Source organism: Mugil cephalus, chromosome 1, assembly GCF_022458985.1.
Source record: "Mugil cephalus isolate CIBA_MC_2020 chromosome 1, CIBA_Mcephalus_1.1, whole genome shotgun sequence".
Lineage (NCBI taxonomy): Eukaryota > Metazoa > Chordata > Actinopteri > Mugiliformes > Mugilidae > Mugil > Mugil cephalus.
In genome coordinates, this window is record NC_061770.1 from 27,735,766 (window position 1) to 27,757,149 (window position 21,384).

A 21,384-nucleotide genomic window follows, 5' to 3' on the forward strand; every position below is an offset into this window, starting at 1 on the left:
TTCTAAATGAATGATTTCATTCAAACATTTATATTTAAATAAACTTTTTAACTCAACTCTCAAAAATGAATCCAGGAGAAATCCCAGAATGAGAATCAGACCTGGTCCTGGTCTGAGATTTCTGGTCCCGGACCAGGTCTGGATCATCGGTTGTCATGACAACCCGATCGGTCTGATCAGCTGTTTGCTGCCGTTGTTTTCATCATTCAGTCTCAACTTCTGCTACAAAGATGAAAAAATGGTGACAAGTCTTTCTTCCTCCTCCTCCTCCTCCTCCTCCTCCTCCTCCTCTTCCTCCTCCTCCTCTTTCTCCTCCTCCTCCTCCTCCTCCTCCTCCTCCTCCTCTTCTTCCTCCTCCTCCTCCTCCTCCTCCTCCTCCTCCTCCTCTATCTCTTCTCCAGGTGTCCAGGTAAAGAAAAAGGATCTTGAGATCATCACCTGCTACTTCCTGTCTGCTGTGGTCCGACTCTTTCACAATTTAACGACTCAGTATTAAAAATAAGGTGCTGCTGTTTAATTACTACAACACTGACACCATCAGGTCAGAACAGGAACTACAACACTGACACCATCAGGTCAGACTGAGTCAAATGAACATCAGTGAAACTACAACACTGACACCATCGGTCAGACAGATCAAAGCAAAAGGTAGGCAAGGGAACTACAACACTGACACCATCAGGTCAGACTGAGAACTACAACATACCTCAGTGATCAAAAAGAGGAAGACTCAGTTCTCGGTGTTTATTATGTCAGGATGGATCTGTAGCAGCTTAATAAGTATTTTGTCTTTTCAACACTCAAGTGTTTCTGATTTCAACTGTTTTATTTTACACTAGTTTTATTTTATTTATCTTTATTTCAGTCTCCGTTGAAATGTCTCCATCAGGTTTACTTTATTCTAGAGATGGTCTTGTTTCACTTGAAATGCCTAAAAAGTTTTCTGTAAGAATAAATATAAACATGAAATAAAACAGAAAGCTGCCTCATTATCAGAACATGATTATTCTAATGTGTCCAAAATCAGCTGGAGGAAAGAAACCCCATGTTTTATTTAAACCAGTTCAATTAAACTCCAATCATTTGGTTAATTAAAAATGAATTATGGGCTTTTATTTTCAAAACATGTAAATGTGTTCTTACATTGAATGTTGCATTGATTCAATCTGATCAGGAAGACTTCTGGTGGTTTGAGGAGGAAACTAATTGGTTGTAGTTTGTTTTGGGGCGAGTAGGGGGCACTACTGAGTTTACACTGGTTCCTGGGATCAAAGAAGAAGCAGGTGAACAAAGACCCGAGTCTGTTCAGGTGCAGGAGGGGGGGGGGGGGGGAGGGAGCACGTAACTGTTGTGTTTACTGACACACACGGGGCTGGTTAATATTCAGACCCACTACAATGTATGGCCAGAGAGGGCGCTTAAAGACTGTCATAGTGGATTAAGAACGGAAGAGGAAGCGAAGAAGAAGATTTTCAGGAAGTGTGTTTTTGAGTTGTACATCGTACAGAGAGTAAAGTTACTCAAGCTGTAACGTATGACTTTATTCTATTCACTCAAAGCCACAAATGGCGTCCGAGGAGTAAAACCGTCCAACAACGCTTCAGTGCCGAGTCCACCCGCCTTCTTCCTCATGTGTGAGCCGCCGGAATACCGTTTGAGCCGAGGCGGAAGATTTTCCACAAATCAATTAATTCATCACTCAGTGCGTTTACATGCAAGTGGTTTAAAACCGTAATTATTGCCTTTAATCGGACTCTAACAGGAAGAACTTAAGTCATGTGAACCCGTTCACCGTTCAAGTCAGAGTTCATTATTTATGGAGATTAATGAGACCTGAATCTGAGTTTTCAATCGGATGATGCTTGTGTGCGCATGCTCACCACGGCTGCGTGGCGCGTGTACCCCGGAAAAACAAAGACGTCCAAGAAGCCGATCACAGAAGAAGAAGAAGAGAACGGAGGACCGTCTGAGGGACAGCGCGGGGATCTTACCTGCACAGAAGTAACGGCGAAGCATTTCGTACAGATTAAATATGTTCTAATTATCCGTGTTATGGTTGATTGTTTAATGTCTGACACTCTATGAACGACTCTAGTTTATTTATATCAGTAAATAAGGTTCAACCAGAAAATCGGGCCGTAATTAATCGTTGGTATTAACCGCTCTGAAAAGGAACACGTGTCGCCCCCTAGTGTATGGAAGGAGGAGAACAGTTATTAGATTTTATCCGGCTTGAATGTAAATGGGACATGGACTGTAGTCAGAAAGTGAGTTTAGAGCCATAGCTCCATTATACTCTGCATGTAATCACAGTGTCTCATGCCAGAAAGGAACACAAGGCCATGATTGCAACGGCGACGTCGCTGTGTTACTCCATTGCATGGGTCCAGGACGGATCATCGGCTTTTCTACACAGACCAATGTGTGACGTTAGGACAGAGGCCATGATCCGCCCTCGAGAGACACTTGTGTACCGAGAGTTAATGTGTGGTTGCAGACACACCATCCAGGACAACGCACCTCAACGAGCGGATGAGAAGTTTGTAGTCCAGAGCATCGCTGTACTGTGGTGGATATACGTTCTTAACTTACTGCAGCAACTTATGATTAACAATCACTGAAATCTCAACACTGTACAGCACCAGTGGGAAAATTCTCATGTCCTGGAGTTGGACTCCACTCCTTTCCATGCTCTGAACCTGTACAGTGAAGCAGTGGCTCCCCAGTAAAAAAAGGGTCTTTCTGTGTTCAAACCAGGTGAGCACATGAATTTCAGACAGATTGAGCTCATGCTTGTGTATGCAGGACCAGCACGGGTATACTTATTGATACACCTCATGATGTGTGATATGTGCCAGCATTTGGCATTGTATGAAGTGAAACAAGCATGAAATGTTGGAAGCCTGACGCAGAAACTAGATTATTACATTTTGCTTGTGTACAAGCTTTGGCGGGAAAAGAGTAATTTCACTTAAGCATAACATTGTTGACTCCGAGTCATCGGAGTTGGAAAGATTAAAATGTGCACAGTAAAACTAGTATTTTTCATCCCTCTAGTCGTCCTAGTCAGGATGCAGAGACTCCGCTTCTGTCTTTCATCAATCAGTGCCTTTGAACTGGACCCTGAGCCTTTGCTGGGAGCATCTGCAATGTTTAGGAGGTGAGGGTCATGAGATACCTGCATTACACTTGCCCGACGGTGTAATAACAATCGTTACCATCTTAGCCTTAGCCTTAGCATTAGCATTAGCCTTAGCCTTAGCCTGTTTGCTTTAGCCTTAGCAGCAGTTTGAGATAAGATTTGGTGTCGCCCGCTATGGCCCCCTGGAATAACATCTAACTATGGTCGCTGGTTTCGATAACTTCGACGCTCACACAAATCGAGTTTGATCAATTACAGAGTTGGCTTCCCCTTTTTTTTTCCATGCAGGTTTTGTCGCCGTAGTGGGGAAAATCTGTTTAGAAAAAAACGTGAGCGGCTTGGTGGACGCTCATGGGGTCCGGTAAGACATATCGCTTCCTTCGTACCGTCACCCAGCCGCCCTGGTTTCCTGGCCTGCTGGAGCTGCAGGGGGACAGCTAGCAGGATCTACCGCTAACGGGAGCTGCAGTGGGGACAGATAGAAGGAGCTATGCTAACGGGAGCATGATGCAGGGGGACAGGATAGCAGGAGTACGTAACAGGAGTGCAGGGGGACAGCTAGACAGGGAGCTATGCTAACGGAGCTGCAGGGGGAAGCTAACAGTGAGCTATGATAAAGGGCAGCAGCAGGGGGACAGCTTATCAGGAGCTATGCTTACGGGAGCTACAGGGGGAAAACTAGCAGTGCTATGCTTAGGGTGATGCAGGGGGAAAAAACTAGCAGGAGCTATGCTACAAAATAAACTAATTTATTACAGGTACAACTAACACTAAAGGAGGCCAGAGTGGAGCTAACTTTGTGGCACGTACGGAGCAGGTGAGAGAAGGAGAAGCAGAGGGAGAGAAAGTAGCCATAGTTAACCGATAAAATACACCAAAGTTGATTAAACTGAGAGAAACGTGAGATTTAGAAGTGACTACAGAGGACAGGTGGTTGTGAAATCAAAACATGAGTTTCACAACCTCTATACAGAAAATGTTTTAACGGAGCTAATAACAGTGTGAGCACACACGCAACGGATTGCAGTAACCGGAAATGACGCTATACGTGTACTATCGTGGACGAAACGTAGGACAGGAAGGCACGTTGCCAGGCTTACAACTATGGTGGTCATTCAGTATGAGGAACAGTTTTATAAATATATCAATGGCTACTGAGGATATAATTATGTTTAGGTAATATTATTCCCAGATTGCGCTATGTGATGTCTGTGTTTAATTAGTACTACTATCTGTCCTTTAATAAGGCCAAACAACAGGTCTTGGACAGTCTCCAAGCAGCCAGGCAAACCAACAGTTGGAGCAGAGCCAGTACCAGTTACAAGTCCAGTAAACACAGTATGACCAGATGCCCTCTCTCTGGTGTACTACATGAATCTGTTGCACAACAATTACTCTTTTGGGTTAGATGGGCTGAAAAAGTACATATTCTACTGTAACTTAGTGTTAATATTGTACAATCGAGCGAGCAGACTGAATTGACAGTGTGATTATAAATCAGTATCATCAGCTTGGGTCCTTCTTCTCTAGATTCTGGTTCGGTAGCAAATGACAACAACTATGATGGGTGGGATTATGGGATGAACACAGGAAATTTATCACAATGTACAGCAAAAAAATGACTTTGTATCAGCCGTAGCAATAGTTCACCAACAACAATTATGTTGTCATTTAGTTTTCCATGTTGATAGTCAGTCTGGGTGTATTTTTCTTTGTGTGTTTTTGTTGTGATCTTGCTAACTTGTCTGTCCCAAAGCAACGTGTCATCTATAAGTGGGACTGAGTGTGATGCCTGTGGTGTTGAGAAAGGCTGGATCCTTCTTAGTAGATGTTTTTATTTAATAAACGATAACGTTTTATGTCTTCTCTTCTAGGTGGGTACAGCTCTGTAAAACTGCAATTCACTACGATCAAAAAGTAGTTCATGTAAGGGACACCACACCACCGTCATATGTATAGGAGCAGCTTACGGAAGCCCGCATCGAGGGCTCTTAGTGCCTCTGTTGCAGGTCTCTGCAGCGAGCGGTACGGAGCAAGGATGCTGATCAAAGCCGTTCACTTTTTCACGCTAACTAACTGCTTCAGAATAGCGGCAACTAGTCACTCATCAGTGAACGAGCGAGACACTAGATATTATATTACATCAAATCTAATATAACCTACAGCCTTTTTAAATAAAATAATGCCATTAAAACAACTAATAAGAGCACATTTCTGTAACTTTAAAGCTGATATTATTCATTTTGCATTGTTAATTTGCGTCTTTATGGGTAATTTCATTATTTAAAAATGTAAATTGTTTGTAATTAATCCGTTACAAAACAAACGTAAAACAATAATATCCATTTGATGTTTTTCTAAAATTAACAGTAAATTCTTGCAATCTAACCAAATATCTAGTTTTGCAACAGTTTTTTGCCGTATGTTTGAATAGGATTAATCACATTATTTGTTAGTCTTATACGGTTGTATTACATCAAAAATATAAATTATTGTACAATCTCTTCCCATAAAATGTCATTAAAACAATTAATAACAGCACATTTCTGTACATTAAAACATTATTGTTCGTAATACAACATTTTATGTACCATATTTCTAGGTGATGTAATTGTTTTAAAATGTGAAAATGTGTTAATTGAAACGGTTTTTAAAACTACCTGAAACAAAAAATCTTGATAAATTACAAGTCACAACTGTATTTTAATGATGGAAAATATCTGTATTTTTACAGAAAGGTATCCCCCATTTTCGTTATTTTCCAGTTATTTTTATGGCGCCCTGCTGCCAGAAAATTGCTGTCGGATTTATGAATGATTTTAAAAACTCTTATTTTAAATCAGAAAACCAAAACAGCGAGCTAAGCTAGCTCTGGCAATGTTAGTAAGCCGGAGCAGGAGCCAGCTTACAGCACTAGCGACAGCCAGGTGGACCAACACCTAACACCAACCGCGGGGAAACAGGCCGGGAACCCGCATCAGCTGGTTTTCCTGCAGAAAGGTTCGGAGAGGAGTGGTTTCATTTGCGATGCATCGATCTGTTTCAACGCACTGTTTGATTAACGAGGACCAGGTGTGAAACAGTGATTTGCTCTCTTCTAGAGTCCAGGTATGGAAGGATAATGTAATAGTTATGTTAATCTAATGAAGGACAATTCCTTTAAACCAAAACTATTTTTTATTTAGATTTCAGGACTGAAAAAAAAACAGACCATTTGTTTTTAGTCAAAAGATGCCCTTGTAAAAACACTGGTCATTGCTGCATTCATTAGCTGCTGTGTTTCTAAGGATGGGAACCTTCCACTACACAGCGGGTAAAATAAGTATTGAACACATACAAGGTTTTCATTAGACACAGTTGAAACACTGGTGAAACCACACAGGTGAAACTTAATGGGACCAATGACACCCACAGATGAAACAATTAATAACGAAAGACACACTGACAGGAAACTAAGAGAGTTGACAAAGCAAAACAGGAAACTCAAACATGATCACAACATAACAGGACAGACACAGGAACCATGGACAATCGGAAGCTTTCCTGCCCTGGTCAGAGTAAGATGAATATCAGACTGGTTTCAGTCTAAAACTGATGGTTCTAGAAAAAGATGTGTTGGGACAGTTCATCACAGGTTTGGCCTCAGCAGATGATGAGAAGAGTCTAAAACGACACAACAAAAAACACAAGATGCAGCAACATAAAAGATTTCCCAACTGCCCTTTGAGTCCTATTACGTTCCTCCTACTTTTTACAGAAAAAGGGGGATACCAGCGCGACTTCCTTCACTCTTGTGCCCGCTTAAATATTTGATACATGTTTTCTCTTCACTATGAAACCACTTTCAGCACCAAATGTGGATGTAAATTGTCGCCACTGTAGATCCTATGACTAGGAAGCTAACTTGTTGTGGTGCAGAGCTGTCCTCTCTTGAATCAGCTGATCAGTTGGTCTTTATTCCTTCTAGATCTTTATGGTTCTGGTTCTGGTTCTCTGAGCTCATCATCAATCAGAGTGATCTCTCAGACTGATCTGTGACTGCAGAGAGTCCAACTAGAACCACAGAGCAGGACACAACAGAACAACTAGAGTCAGAGACGATAACTGACACAGAAACCGTTCCAACAAGAGATGAAGTCAGTGGCAACGTTCTGTTAAAGTTGATTTGACTGAACAGCTCTCCAATCTTTCTGTGGAGTTTGTATCAGTTTATGCCGAGGATCCAGGACTAGTTATTGTCTTTTGACTCTATGTTTGGTCTCCAAACCGAGTAAAGGATGTGTGTGGTTTCCTGGTTAACCTGTAATTCCTGCAGTAACCTCTCCAACTCTCGCCTCTGGAGGCTGCACAGTCTTCTGTTCCCATTCATCTGTTTTAAATGTTTGTTTTGATTAGATCATTTAAATCTGTCCTCAGTGTTCAGCTTGATCCGGACAAAATCTATTGTCTAGGAGCCAACGAGGACAACATCGTTGATTCAACCTGATCCTTAAAGAGTCTTCAGTCCTGGACCAGGAGCTGACAGAGCGTCTCATCTCTTCATCCATCGTCATCAGATCTTTCACTGATCATTGTTCAAGTTCAACAACCTGATCAACTGAATCTTCAGCCATAAGAGGGAGACGTTACATCATGGACCTGGACTCTGCTCGGAGAGGAGTGGAGACACAAGACAGTTAGAGGAACAAGACAGAATAGAGTCACAAGACAGTTAGAGGACATAGATAGATAGATAGATAGATAGATAGATAGATAGATAGATAGATAGATAGATAGATAGATAGATAGATAGATAGATTGATAGATAGATAGATTGATAGATAGATAGAAACAAACCTTTAACTCTGAGCTCCACTTTTTTCTCCATCAGTATCTTTCTCTCCTTGTCGTAGACTCTACAGGTGTAGGTGTCGGTGTCTCCATCTGTGGGGTATTTCGGGGTCAAGGACTGAAGGTCTCCTGTTTCCAGCTGGTATTTCATTCATCTTGTTCCTGTTTCTATATATCTGGTCATGTTCTTCAGGATCGGTCAGAACCGTTTTCTAATAACATGGACTTTCATTTAGTCTCTGCCATCCACTCCACTCTTAGTGTCTCCAGGCAGCTCTGTGCGTATCTGAAGGGCAGCTCGGACAGCATCCGCCCTGGTATCCTCCTCCACCTGGAGGACTGAGTGGAGGCAACACATCACACCATCAGCTGTAGAGACAGTAGCAAAAAAGAAAGAAAGAAAGAAAGAAAGAAAGAAAAAAAAGGGGGGGGGAAGATAAGGAAAGATAGAGACATAAGATAAAGAAAGAAAGAAAGAAAGAAAGAAAGAAAGAAAGAACGAAGACGGAGAGAAAGAAAGAAAGAAAGAATACGGATGGAAAGAAAGACTTAAAGAGTGAAAGATAGAAAGAAAAAGAGAGAAAGAAAGAAAGAAAGAAAGAAAGACAATGAAAAAAGGAAAGAAAGAAAAGAGAATAAGAGAACGTGGAATTAAAGAAAGAAGAAAGAAAGAGAAGAAAAGATAGAAAAAGAAAATGCGTAAGCAATTAAGAATGGAAAATAAGAAGAAAGGAAAAGAAGAAAAATTAAAGAAAGAAAAAAGAATAAGAGAAAGGAGAAAAAAGAAAGAAATGATGAAAGGATAGATAGAAAGAAGGTGGAAACAACAAAGATTGAGAGGAGAGGAGGGAAGAGATTGGAATGAAAGAAGAAAAGAAGATAGATAAGAAAGAGAAGAGAAGAAGGATACAAGAACAAGAGTAAAGAAAGAAATTGAGAGAAGGTAAGATAAGAAAGAAAGAAAGAAATGGAAAGAAGGAGGATGGAGAGAAAGAAAGACAGAAAGAAAGAAGATGTAGAGAAAGACAGAAACATAGACAGAGACATAGATAGATAGATAGATAGATAGATAGATAGATAGATAGATAGATAGATAGATAGATAGATAGATAGATAGATACGATAGATAGTAGATAGAGAGATAGAAACAAACCTTTCACTCTGAGCTCCACTGTTTAATAATCAGTATCTTTCCCTCCGTGTCGTAGACTCTACAGCGGTAGGTGTTGGTGTCTCATCTGTGGGTGATATATTCAGGGTCAGACTGAGGTCTCCAGTTTCCAGCAGGTCTTCATTCATCTTCGTTCTGTTTCTATAAATCTGGTTCTGTTCTTCAGGACGGTCAGAAACCATTCCATACACATGGACCTTCCTGTTGTCTCCGTCCATCCACTCCACTCTAGTGTCTCCAGGCAGCTCTGTGGTTCTGAAGGGCAGCTGGACAGACTCCGCCCCTGCATCCACCTCCACCTGGAGGACTGAGAGGACAACACATCACACCATCAGCTGTAGAGACAGCAGCAAGAAAGAAAGAAAGAGAAAAAAAGAAAGAAAAAGAAAGAAAGAAAGAAAAGAAAGAAAGAAAGAAGATGGAGAGAAGGAAAGAAAGAAAAATTAAAGAAAGAAAGAAAGAAAGAAAGAAAGAAAGAAAGAAAGAAAGAAAGAAAGAAAGAAAGAACGATGGAGAGAAAGAAAGAAGATGGAGAGAAAGATAGATAGATAGATAGATAGATAGATAGATAGATAGATAGATAGATAGATAGATAGATAGATAGATAGATAGATAGATAGATAGATAGATAGATAGATAGATACAAACATTTCACTCTGAGCTTCACTTGTTTCTCCATCAGTATCTTTCTCTCCTTGTCGTAGACTCTACAGGTGTAGGTGTTGGTGTCTACATCTGTGGGGTGTTTCAGGGTCAGACTGAGGTCTCCAGTTTTCAGGTTTTCATTCATCTTCGTTCTGTTTCTATAAATCTGGTTCTGTTCTTCAGGACGGTCAGAACCGTTCTCATACACATGGACCTTCCTCCAGTCTCCATCCGTCCACACCACTCTAGTGTCTTTAGGAAGGCGAGTTATGGTTTTGCAGGGCAGCTGGACAGACTCCGCCCCTGAATCCACCTCCACCTGGAGGACTGAGAGGACAACACATCACACCATCAGCAGCAGCAGCAGCAGCAGCAGCTCTGATGGTAACAGGACGTCTCTGTCCGTCCTCGTCTCTGTGTCTCATGTTGGTGGAGGACTCTCAGTGTCCAGTTTGTTGGAGGACGTGGATCAACCAGACACAAACCACTGGAAACTAGTTTGAGACTGAACACCAGTTTTCTTCTTCAGTTACCAAAGAAGAAGTCAGGAACTAATGAGGAACCAACAGATGAATGGATGAGGAAGAACCCTAACCCTCTGCTCTGGTTCTACTGGGACTGGGAGAGACCTGGACTCATGAGCTCAGAGCTTCTCAAATCCAGCTCAGGTCCTGATTGAGGACGTCAGGAGCTTCTGATTAGAGCTGGATTGTGTCTGTGTTTGTTCCTGATGTGTTCCTGACTCCTTCCTTGGTAACTAGTCAAAGCTCCTGGTTTGATGAAGAGTTTCTGATTCTGGAACTAAACCTGGAACTTTCTCTTCATCTCTCTGTAGCAGCTGTTTGAATCTGAACAAGGACAGATGTTACCATCAGCATTATGGGTAGTGTAGTAGTAGAGACTCACCTGACATGAAGTAGTGTCGACAATGAAACAAAAGACCCCCAACGACACCAAGAACAACACCGGGAGAAACAGGAGACCCACAAGAACTTTAGGCCAGACTGGAGGTGGTTCTGTGGAGAAACATAAAGAACATCATGACCTCTGACCTCTGACCTGTATCTTCATGATCTAATCATTTAGTTTCTCTGGATGTTATTACCTTGTTTCCACTGCTACTGTGTGACATTTAATTCTAACATAAAACTAGAGAGCAGGACTGGTTTCACTGATCTACGTGATATTGTCTGAATTAGCAACATCCTGACGTATTCTGGTAGTTTCATCACTGATTACAGAAGGTTTAATCTATTAACAGTTGTCATTGCTGTTTGGTGAATGGATCAGACGATCACTGACAGTAAAATAAAAATAATAAAGGACTCAACCTCTTATTAAACATGAGACTGACAGAGACTGAAGGACTCTGAGTTGGACCAAAGCCTTAGAGGTGGAAACCCTACAAATGTCAGCTGTGTGCGATCATACAGTAAACTGGTTTGTTGCTGACCTTTGACCAGCAGCTGTAGGGCTGCCAGTCTCCGTTCGTTTCCAAACGCTCTGATGGAGCAGATGTAGGTTGCGTTGTCAGAGAGACGGGGTTTCCTCAGATTCAGGCTGAAGTCTCCAGTGCTCAGAGCGTCCGTCTTCATGGAGGTTCGGTCGCTGTAAAGATGGTTTTGGTTTTTCAGTTGATCACCTGACGTCTGACGCTGGTGGACGGTTGAAGGACTGAGGTCGTAGCGGATCCACTCCACCGTGGGGCGCACAGGAACAGAAGAGTCTTGACAGGGCAACAGGACTGACTCCGCCCCCTCCAGCACCTCCACAGCCAGGGTATGATGGGAAACTGAGGACACAAGAGACAGAATCATGAATCAGCTGGTTTAATAATAACTCTCACATGGAGGAACTGAAGCAGCTTCACATGTTTAATTCATGGTCCAGAGTTCCTGATGGACTTTGGTAAATATTTGCAGATTGTTCTTCAGCTCATGGGTGACTGTCTGATATGTGACGAGACTGAACCAGAACCCTTCATCACAAATACACATTTCTATTCAACGTAACCCCAGAGACACACTGAGGACTGGTGTGTGTGTTTGTGTCCTTGAGACTTCCTCTTGAGGACCAGAATGAAGTCCTGCTTGTTGGATGAGATCAGAGATGTGTCTGTGACTCCAACAATAAAACAGCTCCTGATCAACACTTTGATTTTCCACAGACCAGAAACTGTTTGGCCTTGAGTCTTTGTTTTCCTGTGAAACCACATGTCGAGGTTTGTTTCTGACCTTTGACCTGTAGATGTACGTCTGTCACTCTCCGGTCTTCTCTTCCATCACTGATGGAGCAGGTGTAGTTGCCGCTGTCAGAGAGGTGGGGTTTTCTCAGAGTGAGGCTGAAGTCTCTAGTGTCCAGAGCATCAGGCGTCATCGATGTCCTCCCCCTGTAATCCTGGTTCTGACCTTTAAATTCATCTGTTTCTCCTCGTTTGTGGATTAATTTGGGACTGAGATCGTTCCGGGTCCAAATCACTGTGGGGTCCACAGGTAAAACACCTGAATACTGACAGGGTATCAGGACAGACTCCGCCCCTCATTCACCTCCACCACACCTGCCAGGGCATGCTGGGAAACTGAGAGGACACACAAAGACAAACAGAAATCAGCTGTTATTATCCTTTAGTATGTCTCTGTTTCTGGTTCTCAGTAATGTGGCATCTGGTCGAGGAAACTAGTCGTCAACATCCCCCCATGAAGAGATGAAACAACATTTTCACCTCCTGAACTCACCAGCTGACAGTTTCACTATAAAATACATTTTAAACATTTGTAAATGTTTTTGTCCAATGTTTCAACCAAATGCTGGTTAAAATTTGTTTTGGCGAGTGTTAATAGAAACTTACTGGCCAGTTTGGCCGGTGATACATGAGCCAATCATGTCAGTCAGAGCAGTTCTACTGTTCTCTGTCATTTGTCCCCCTGCCTACATTTCCCATGAACACTGCTGTAATGTTGCGTAATGACGTGTCAGACACTCACTGGTGCAGGAACGCTACAGTCTGCAGTGCAACCAGCACTAGAAACCATGGAAACGAACGTGTCCACCAGAAAACACAAAGAAGAAGAAGAATAAGGAATGGACTCGGAGTGAGGACAGGGACGTAGAGACGTTAGGGACATGTCTCTACTAATATCCAGCCACTATTGGGTCTTCATTACCAATACAACCGCTGTCCATAGTGTTTAGTTAATGAATACAGAACACAAAGGTTAACAGTTGGTCTCTGCTAGAAGTCCCACCCCCTTAAAATTTAAAAATAAAAACCCCCCCTTAACCCTTGATTTTGGCTGTCCCCGGTTTTACGGGAAAAAGTAATGGGTTCGGGACCAACCCGGGGGTTTGAGGGTTTTCTGCCCTTTGTTGGGAAAAAGACATTTTTACAGCAGGATTTAAAAAACCTTGTCTTTTCTAAAAGGGCCCTGTAAAAAATTCCAGTCATTTTTAATTATACCTACACGAAGCGGGGGAAAGTTAAAAGTAAATCATTTACAAACTAGCCCAAAAACATTAAACCCTCATTTAGTCAAAAATCCTGTTTTTGAACCTGGCGTGCATCATGACGTTTTTTTTTTACCAAAAACATTGGGTAAGAGTTGGTCCAGGGTTGGTCGGGAACGACATTGTTTTCGGGGCTTTAACATCTCTTTAAAAAATTAATTGCACAGCCCCTGGTTCATAAACTTAATTTATTTTGGGACGAATCCCCCCCTTTTAAAACTGGGTCATGGCCCTTCCCTGTCAAAAAGGCTGCAACTGTGGGGGATAAAAAACATCCCTCCTTTTCCCCACACCCCACACGGCTCCCCCCACACCCTGTGTGCGGGACCCCTTTTTTGTCACTCTTTTCACGATAATGCTCAGCCAGAAACCCGGGGTTTGTCACTTTAAATTTGGGCAGAGGGAAAAGCAGTTTTTGGAAGAGATGGGGGGTTTGGGAGTGTAGTCGCATTCCCATCATCTCTATGACCTACTGCGGGAATAGGTTTTTTAGTAGCTGACCCGGGTTTTTCTGCGGGTTTGGGTTTCCCGGGTTGGGACCGGGGCTTCAAAAGGATTTTTTTTCCTCAGATAAATGGCAAAAAGGGAAATTGAAACATCTTTCCGGTTATTAATGAATCTTTGAAGTTACCCCCTTTGTTTTTGCATTAGTTGTTTTTTAAAAAACATAAAAAATACAAAAATACATAAAAATTATGGTTTTTTTTTAAACCATAAAAAAATTTTTACAGACAAACTAAACAATGAAATTTTTAAGAGGTCATCAATGCTTTTTTTTAAAGACACAGAATGAGAAAAAAGGGATGTGAACTGAATTGATGACAGATCCAGGAAGAAGAATTCACCATGAAAAAGGGGACACAAACACCCCCAAACGTCTTAAATCTTCCCTTTTCAAACTAATTTTTGGTCCCAAAAAGAAAAGCTGATTCATTTTTTAATTTTTAAAAATTTTAAAAAACGGGGAAAAACCCCCAAAAGCCCAACACCCCCCCCCCCCCCCCAACCACCCCACAAAAACACACACACACACACACACCCCCCCCGCCCTTACTTTCCAAAATTAATTTAAACGTTTCTTTTTTTAAAATTTTCTATTTGTTTTCTCTTTTTATTTTGAACATTTGCATCGGGGAAATTTTTTTAAACCGGTTTGTGCCCACACTCTTTACTTATGTAAATGGGTTAAATTTTAATAAAAACAGGTGTAAAAAAAATTTAAAAACTAGGGGATAATGAGTAAAAAAATGAATTTGACTAAAAACATGAAACAAAAAATTTGGTTTAATCATTTTACACAATAATGAAAAAAACCCAAAAAAATTTTTAAAAAAAAAAAGGGTCAAATTGAAAAAAAATTACGGGAAAATTTAACTATGGATGGATACAGATATTTGGTGTGATCAGGCGCCGTGCGTTTACATGCAGAGCTTAATGGAGCTAAGCTAAAACTTTTGCCCTCAGTCCTTGCCCCAGTTTCAGCAGCGCAAGAAAGGTTCTTCTACTCTCTTTTACCTTCTTCTGGAAGTTCTTCTGGATTTTTTTTTTGTTCCGGGTCGGGCCTGTCAGGGGTTTGTGGAGAAGGGAACCACACATTTTCCGTTTGAAAACTGCGGTTACCTTTTCACATGCTGGAAAATTTAAATTTCCCAAAGGCGCATTTCTGGTGCCCTAAATTTGGGATAAGGGAAACTCCTTTTTTTAAAATTGGGAAAGAAAGTTTTACATGCACATAAGTTCTCCTTTTTAGGATTTCCCGGGGGCCCTTTTGGGAAAGAAGAAAAGCATAAAAAGTTACTTTTGAAAAAACCCAAATTTTTAAAACGGGCCCCTTTTAAACATCATTAACAAAAAAAGGGAGACCAAAGTAAAGGGAAACTTGCAATGAAACCCAAAAAACACTAAAAAAAAAATAAAAGGGAGAAAAGGGGTTAAAAAGGGAAAAGCGATCTTTGAGGAGCCGGCCCTCGGCGAGGGGGCCAGGGCCGGAAAAGGGAAACTCGTCGGCGGGGAACGGGGACTCGGGGTAATAGGGGGAAGCACGCAATTTAAAGGAAAAGGGAGCAAACAGAAGCGGGAACTGAAAACAAAAAGTTTCGGGGGAGCTAGAAACTAATATGAAGGACCCGGACCCGGAAAACTGGGAAAGGTGGAAAAAAGGGTTGGGGGGGAAACAAAAGACGGGGGCGCGGGAAAGAATTCCGTCGCCTTTCTTTTTCCCAAGAGGCCTTTTAAAACTGCAAAATGTGACGACTTGGAAAAAGGGTTTGGAGGCGAAAAAATGCGGATACAGGGGGACCCCCGGAGGGAGCAAAAGGGGAAAAAACCCATTGGGGGAAGTGTGATTTGGACTTCATCCCATCGAAAGACGCACCGCTCCCTAAATGCCAAACCGGATAGAGAGCAGGCCCCCCCCGCCCCCGCGGGCCCATCATCACCCGCTTCATTGATCCCGGGTGAAAGACCAGAAATCATACGCAAGCAGGGAAACAAAAAATAACAGAGGGAGGACCATCTCCCTTAAAAAGATTACACAACGAGTTTTCAGAAGAAGGGGAAAAACTGGGAGAAGAGAAAAAAATGGGAAAGTCTAAAAACCTGCAAAAACTAAAGGTGTTTGGGGAAAACGGGGACTAAGACTTTCACCACATGATGGGGGCTGCAATTTCCGGGGCGGGAAAGAACAGGGGATTATATGGGGGAGGGACAGTGGGGGGGAAACAAACAGAGATTTAGGAGGGGGGCAAAGGTAAAAAGGGGGGGAAAAAGGGAGACAGCCACGCATCCACAGAGGCAGACCTAAAAACCCCTCACGGGGAAATTTCACAATGGAAAGGAAGAAAAGAAGCCCTGGTTTTAAAAAGTGAAAACATCCTGAAGTAATCTAATATCGGGGTTTAATAAAATGCTTTAAAGATTTTTAAAGAGCTATTGGGGGATTTAAATACTGTTTATACATTTTAAATTTCCCAAATTTGGGTTTTTGGAACAAGTAAAAATTGGAGCTCGGGTTTGATTTTAGTAAGGGAAAACTTAATTACACTGAAAGGGATCAGGTTCCCCAGAGGAATTCGCCACTTTCCTTTTCTGATGATGGGATTTTTGGGAGTTCATTGTTGTTTTTTTTTAGGTTCAAAGGGAGTGTGTATTTTTTTCTTTGTTTTTTCGCTTTTGTCCTGTTTTTGGGGGAGGAACAAGCTGAGGGCTACAACTAAAAAATTCATGAAAAGGCAAACCCTTTGTTTCTTATGTTTGGCAGGGTTTTAAATCACCCCTTTAAAGGGGGGGAAGAAAAAAAAAAAAAAATTTTAATTGGGAGTCAGGAAGAAACGAAAAGGTGCAATTTCAAATACAAAATTACCTGAGTGAGAATGGACTTTAAAACCGGGGGAAGGGAATGGTTTAAAACCCAATTTTTCCATGCTTAAAAGGGAAAAAAAAGGGGGGGGGGTGGGGGGGGGGGGGGGGGGGGGTCACATTTAATGAAAAAAATTTCCCTTTTTTCCTTTTTCTGCAGAGAAAGTGATTAAAGAACAGGGGGAAATATATAAATGGTGTTGGCAAAAATGGGAAAAATAATATTTCGATATTAAACATTACCCCCCCAAATGAGGGAAGGGAAATTTTTTGTCAAAAACCAGCAATATATTTTTCCAGTAAGGGAACGGGGGTTTATAATTATGGGGGGGTTTTTAATAAAAAATTAAGGTTTGGTAAATAAGACAGGTCCCAAATCGAAAAGGGACCAAGTAAAAAAAAATCCAGATTTCCAAAAAATTGTTATAAAAGTTTTTGGGCCTTATTGTTCCAGGGAGACTTTTAATGATCTAAAGGAAAGGACTTTACCTTTTTTTCAAAACCCACATGCAATTTACGGGAGATAATTTTTTTAATTTTACAAAAAGGGTTCCAGGAATTGCATTTTAAAAGTCCCCATAATATAAGTGGCCACGCCCCCATCATACTATCTCTTGGGGCTGGGGAGCGAAACCCCTTTTTCAGGTTTTGGAGACTCAATGTTGGATCCAAACGATGGGGAAGGTAAAACAAAGAACTAAAGCAACTTTTTTAAAAAAAAATTTTTAAAAAAATTGGGCAATGGCGAACTCTCCATCAAAAATTTGGGGGAGGAAAAACATCTCAAGAGGGAAAATAAAAGAAATTAAAATCCCGATGGGGAAAAAAAAGCTCGATTGAAAAAATCGGGAAAAACTAGAAAGAAATCAGAAAAGTTGGATTAGAAAATCTAACAGCTCCATTCTTCCCCAGATTAAAAAAATAGGGGTGAGTTTTGATGAACTCCTAACATATAAAGCCCGAAGGAAACTTTTTCGTTTTACAAATCAAAAATATTATAGATGGGTAACAGAGCAAGCTGGGTTTCTGGGATTCCAAAATTGAAAAGCTCAAACAAATTTGAATAATAAATAAAATAAACTCCCCAACTCCAATCTAATTTACTAAGCCAACAAAAAGATAAACGGGGGGCCCTTTTCAGAATATTATAAAACCTTATTCGTGACCCCAAAGTCTAATCTAAATGAGACAAAAAACACAAGAATTCTTCAAAAAATGGGGACTAACTTTAACAAAGAGGAAACATCGAAAAAGATAAAAAACCCAAAAATTAAACCAAAAAAATAAATGACACTATAAAAAAAAAACCCCCCTTTAAAAATAAAAAATCGCCCGGGGGACAAAATGCTTCCCCGGGAATTTTATGGGAAAGTTTAGCAGAAGAGATTACACCAGTTTTTGTTTCAGGGTTTTTAAAATATGCTCTGTCCCAACCCGGAAAAACCCCCCATTACCTGGTAAAAAGCATAATTTTTGTCTACATGAGGGGGGCAAAGATCCGACTTTCATGTGAGGGATATAGACCTGTCAGCCGCTCTGTAAAGATTTTTAAAAAAAATTTTAAAAACATACTAGCAAAGAAAATGCAACAAAATATAACTAAATAATTTAAAACAGATCAAACGGGTTTATCCCGGGGGGGACAAGGAGCTTTAAATTTTTCAGGAGAAAATTTTTAAAACTTAGATCAAACTAAAAGGGCCCACCATGTGCTCAGCCTAGCGCCCCTTTAAAAGGGTTTGACCTTGAAGGGAACTTCTTGTATCAAACAATTTGGGGTTTTTTGGGGTTCATTTTAAAATTAAAAACTGGGTTTAAAAAAAGTTTTAAAAAACCCAAAACAAAAGGATCAGAGTCAATGGTGTTTCCCCAAATTTTTCTTTCCTCAAAAAAAGGAGTCAGGCAAGAAAACTGCTAGTCCCCTGCCCGTTTGCTGCAAGTAAATTTAACCCGGGTTAAAACCAAAAAGGTAAAAAAAAGGGGGGCAAAAAAAAAACCCAATTTTTTCTAACATATATAAGTGAGGCCTTTCCCCGTCCCATTTCCAGCTTTACTAGACAACTTGAAAGGGAAAATGGGGAAATAAACAAAAAGAAAAAATGAAAGGGAAAAAAAACAGCCTTTTTTTTAATTCTCTCAGGACATTGTCCAGGGGGAAATTAAAATAAAGGGCCACTTTAAATGGGGCCCAAAGGGGGTTTGGGTACCTGGGTATAATTATCAATCCTGGGACAGCCCCAGCTATTGGGGGCTAATTGGGGATGGGTTTAGATAAAGAATGAATTTTGGGGGGGATGGGGGATTTTTTCCAAAAAACTCTGCTTTTGGGAAAAGAAAGCATAAGAATGAAATAAAAAAATTTTAAAAAAATTATTGTTTTATTCCAGTTTTTTGCCCCCCCTGTCTCCGGGGCTTTTTTAAAAAAAAATGGGCAAAAACCTGGGCCCAAAAACCCCTTTTGGCAAAAAAAAAAAGGGGAGAAAATTTAAATTTCAAAGCTTCTCAGCAAAAAAAGGGAAAGGGGGGGTTTTAAATTTTCCAACTTAAGAAAATTTCTTTTGGGCAGCCAACTCAAGCCTTAATTATTGATGGATCCCCCTGAAGGGGGAAAAATTCGAAAATTGGGGAGATGGAGCAAAAAGCATTGTCAAAGTGTCTTTAGAAACACTCCCCTTTTTAACCCAGGGGGGCTTGGAAGAACCGGGGTGGGGAAAAGAAGGGGTCCCGGGGGAAAAATGAAAAATTGGTCAGCCCCGTACGAAAGAAAAAGGAAAAAAATGTGGGAACCCCTGTTTAAACAAAGGGGACTAAAAAAGCAAAGAAACCCCCGACTTTGTTTCCCCTCTGTTTAAATTTTAGGGTTTTAAAAAATGGGAGGACAAAGGACCCCAATAAAAATATTGACCAAAAAAGTTTCAGGGACAAAAAAATGAAAAACATTTACACAACTTCAAAAAGGGAAATTTTAAAAAACCCAGCCATGACTTTTACAAATTCCTACAGCACCCGAGATTATCTACAGAAACACCCGGAATGGAAGAACATTTGTAAGGGCACCCTCTAAACCCGGGGCGGGGCCACAACACAAGGGCTTTTAAAAAGAAGGGCCCAGCTTTACTTTTCCGAGGGGGCTCAGTCCTTCAATGTCTGCCCAAAAAGATGCTTTCGAAGTTCTACCCGTCTGCTTGGCGAGCACCATCTTTTTTGCCGTGGTGTCCTGGGTGGCAGCTTTAAGGCAAAAAACCCAACGACTGAACAGACTCATCAGGAAGGCAGAGTCTGTTGTTGGCTCTAAGCTCGTCTCCCTGGAGGAGGTGGTGGAGGACAGGATGCTGCAAAGCTGCTGAGAATCATGGACAATCCCTCTCACCCCGTCTACAAAACACTGGACAAGCTGAAGAGCAGCTTCAGCCACAGACTCATTCAACCTGCTGCTCTAAGGAACGATACAGGACATCGTTCCTTCCAACCGCAATAAGACTCTACAACTCATCCACCTCTGTCAGATCCACCATCACAGAACTAAACCTGCACTGATCTACCTGTCACCTGTTACTACCTGTCACCTGTTACTTACCTGTTACTACCTGTTACTACCTGTCACCTGTACTACCTGTTACTACTAACCTGTTACTACTGTCACCTGTTACTACCTGACACCTGTTACTACCTACACCTGTAACCTGTCTGTTACTACCTGGTTACACTCACCTGTTACTACCTGTCACTGTACTCTGACACCTAGTTACTACCTGACACCTGTTATCCTTCACCTGTTACTACGCTGACACCTTTACTACCTGTCACCCTGTTACTACTGTTACTACCTGACACTGTAACTGTACTACCTGTCACCTGTTACTACCTGTTACTACCTGACACCTGTTACTACCTAACCTGTCACCTTTACTACCTGTACACCTGTTACTACCTACACCTGTTACTACCTGCACCTGTTACTACCTGTACACCTGTTACTACCTGCACCTGTTACTACTGTACACTGTACACCTGACACCTGTTACTACCTGTTACTACCTGTCACCTGTTACTACCTGTCACCAGTTATTACCTGACACCTGTTACTACCTGTCACTTTGCACTTCCAGTTATCTTACATAATCAAGTACTTATATGCATATATTATACCTATATGATACATTATATCCTCTTGTGTGTGTGTTTATATATATATGTACATGCATTAATACATGTTTATATATTATATATTATATATTGCGATCATGTATGGCCACCTTGCACATGACACATTTGTATATATTTGTGTGTATTATTATTATTATTATTATTATTATTATTATTATTTTAATATATTATTTTATTTTATACTATGTTTTTACATATATTCTCCATTATTAGTACATACTTTTATTACCATCATATACTCTATTATATATTATTATATTATATCATATTATATACTATACTGCTATTATATTACATACTATACTACTACTATATACTGTTTAGTTACAATAACACTACCATCATATCATCAGTATGACTGCTCCTTATCCACATATGTATCTTGTATCTTGTGTTTTTTAAGTGTCTTTGTCCTATTCTGTGTTTTTACCTTTGCTTTTATTTTAATACCTCAGTTTTTTATTCTATTGTATTTTATTGTACCCAAATACCGAACTGCTGTGACGACCTAATTTCCCTTCGGGATAATAATAATCATCCATCCCATCCATCATCCATCATCATATCT

General features: G+C 40.9%; 1 protein-coding gene across 1 annotated transcript in view; it reads right to left on the reverse strand.

Annotated features, from left to right (window-relative positions):
- Nucleotides 1-9,311: 9,311 nt before the first annotated feature.
- The window catches only part of LOC125009975, a 69,773-nt gene continuing 57,700 nt past the window's right edge, over nt 9,312-21,384 (reverse strand). Inside the window, exons 2-6 of the mRNA XM_047588291.1 lie at nt 12,023-12,366; nt 11,242-11,580; nt 10,695-10,804; nt 9,792-10,115; nt 9,312-9,450 (exon numbers count right to left, since the gene is read on the reverse strand). Of these exons, the coding sequence (XP_047444247.1) occupies nt 10,056-10,115; nt 10,695-10,804; nt 11,242-11,580; nt 12,023-12,164 (651 nt within the window). The 5' untranslated portion in view covers nt 12,165-12,366 and the 3' untranslated portion in view covers nt 9,312-9,450; nt 9,792-10,055. The remainder of the gene's footprint in view (nt 9,451-9,791; nt 10,116-10,694; nt 10,805-11,241; nt 11,581-12,022; nt 12,367-21,384) is intronic.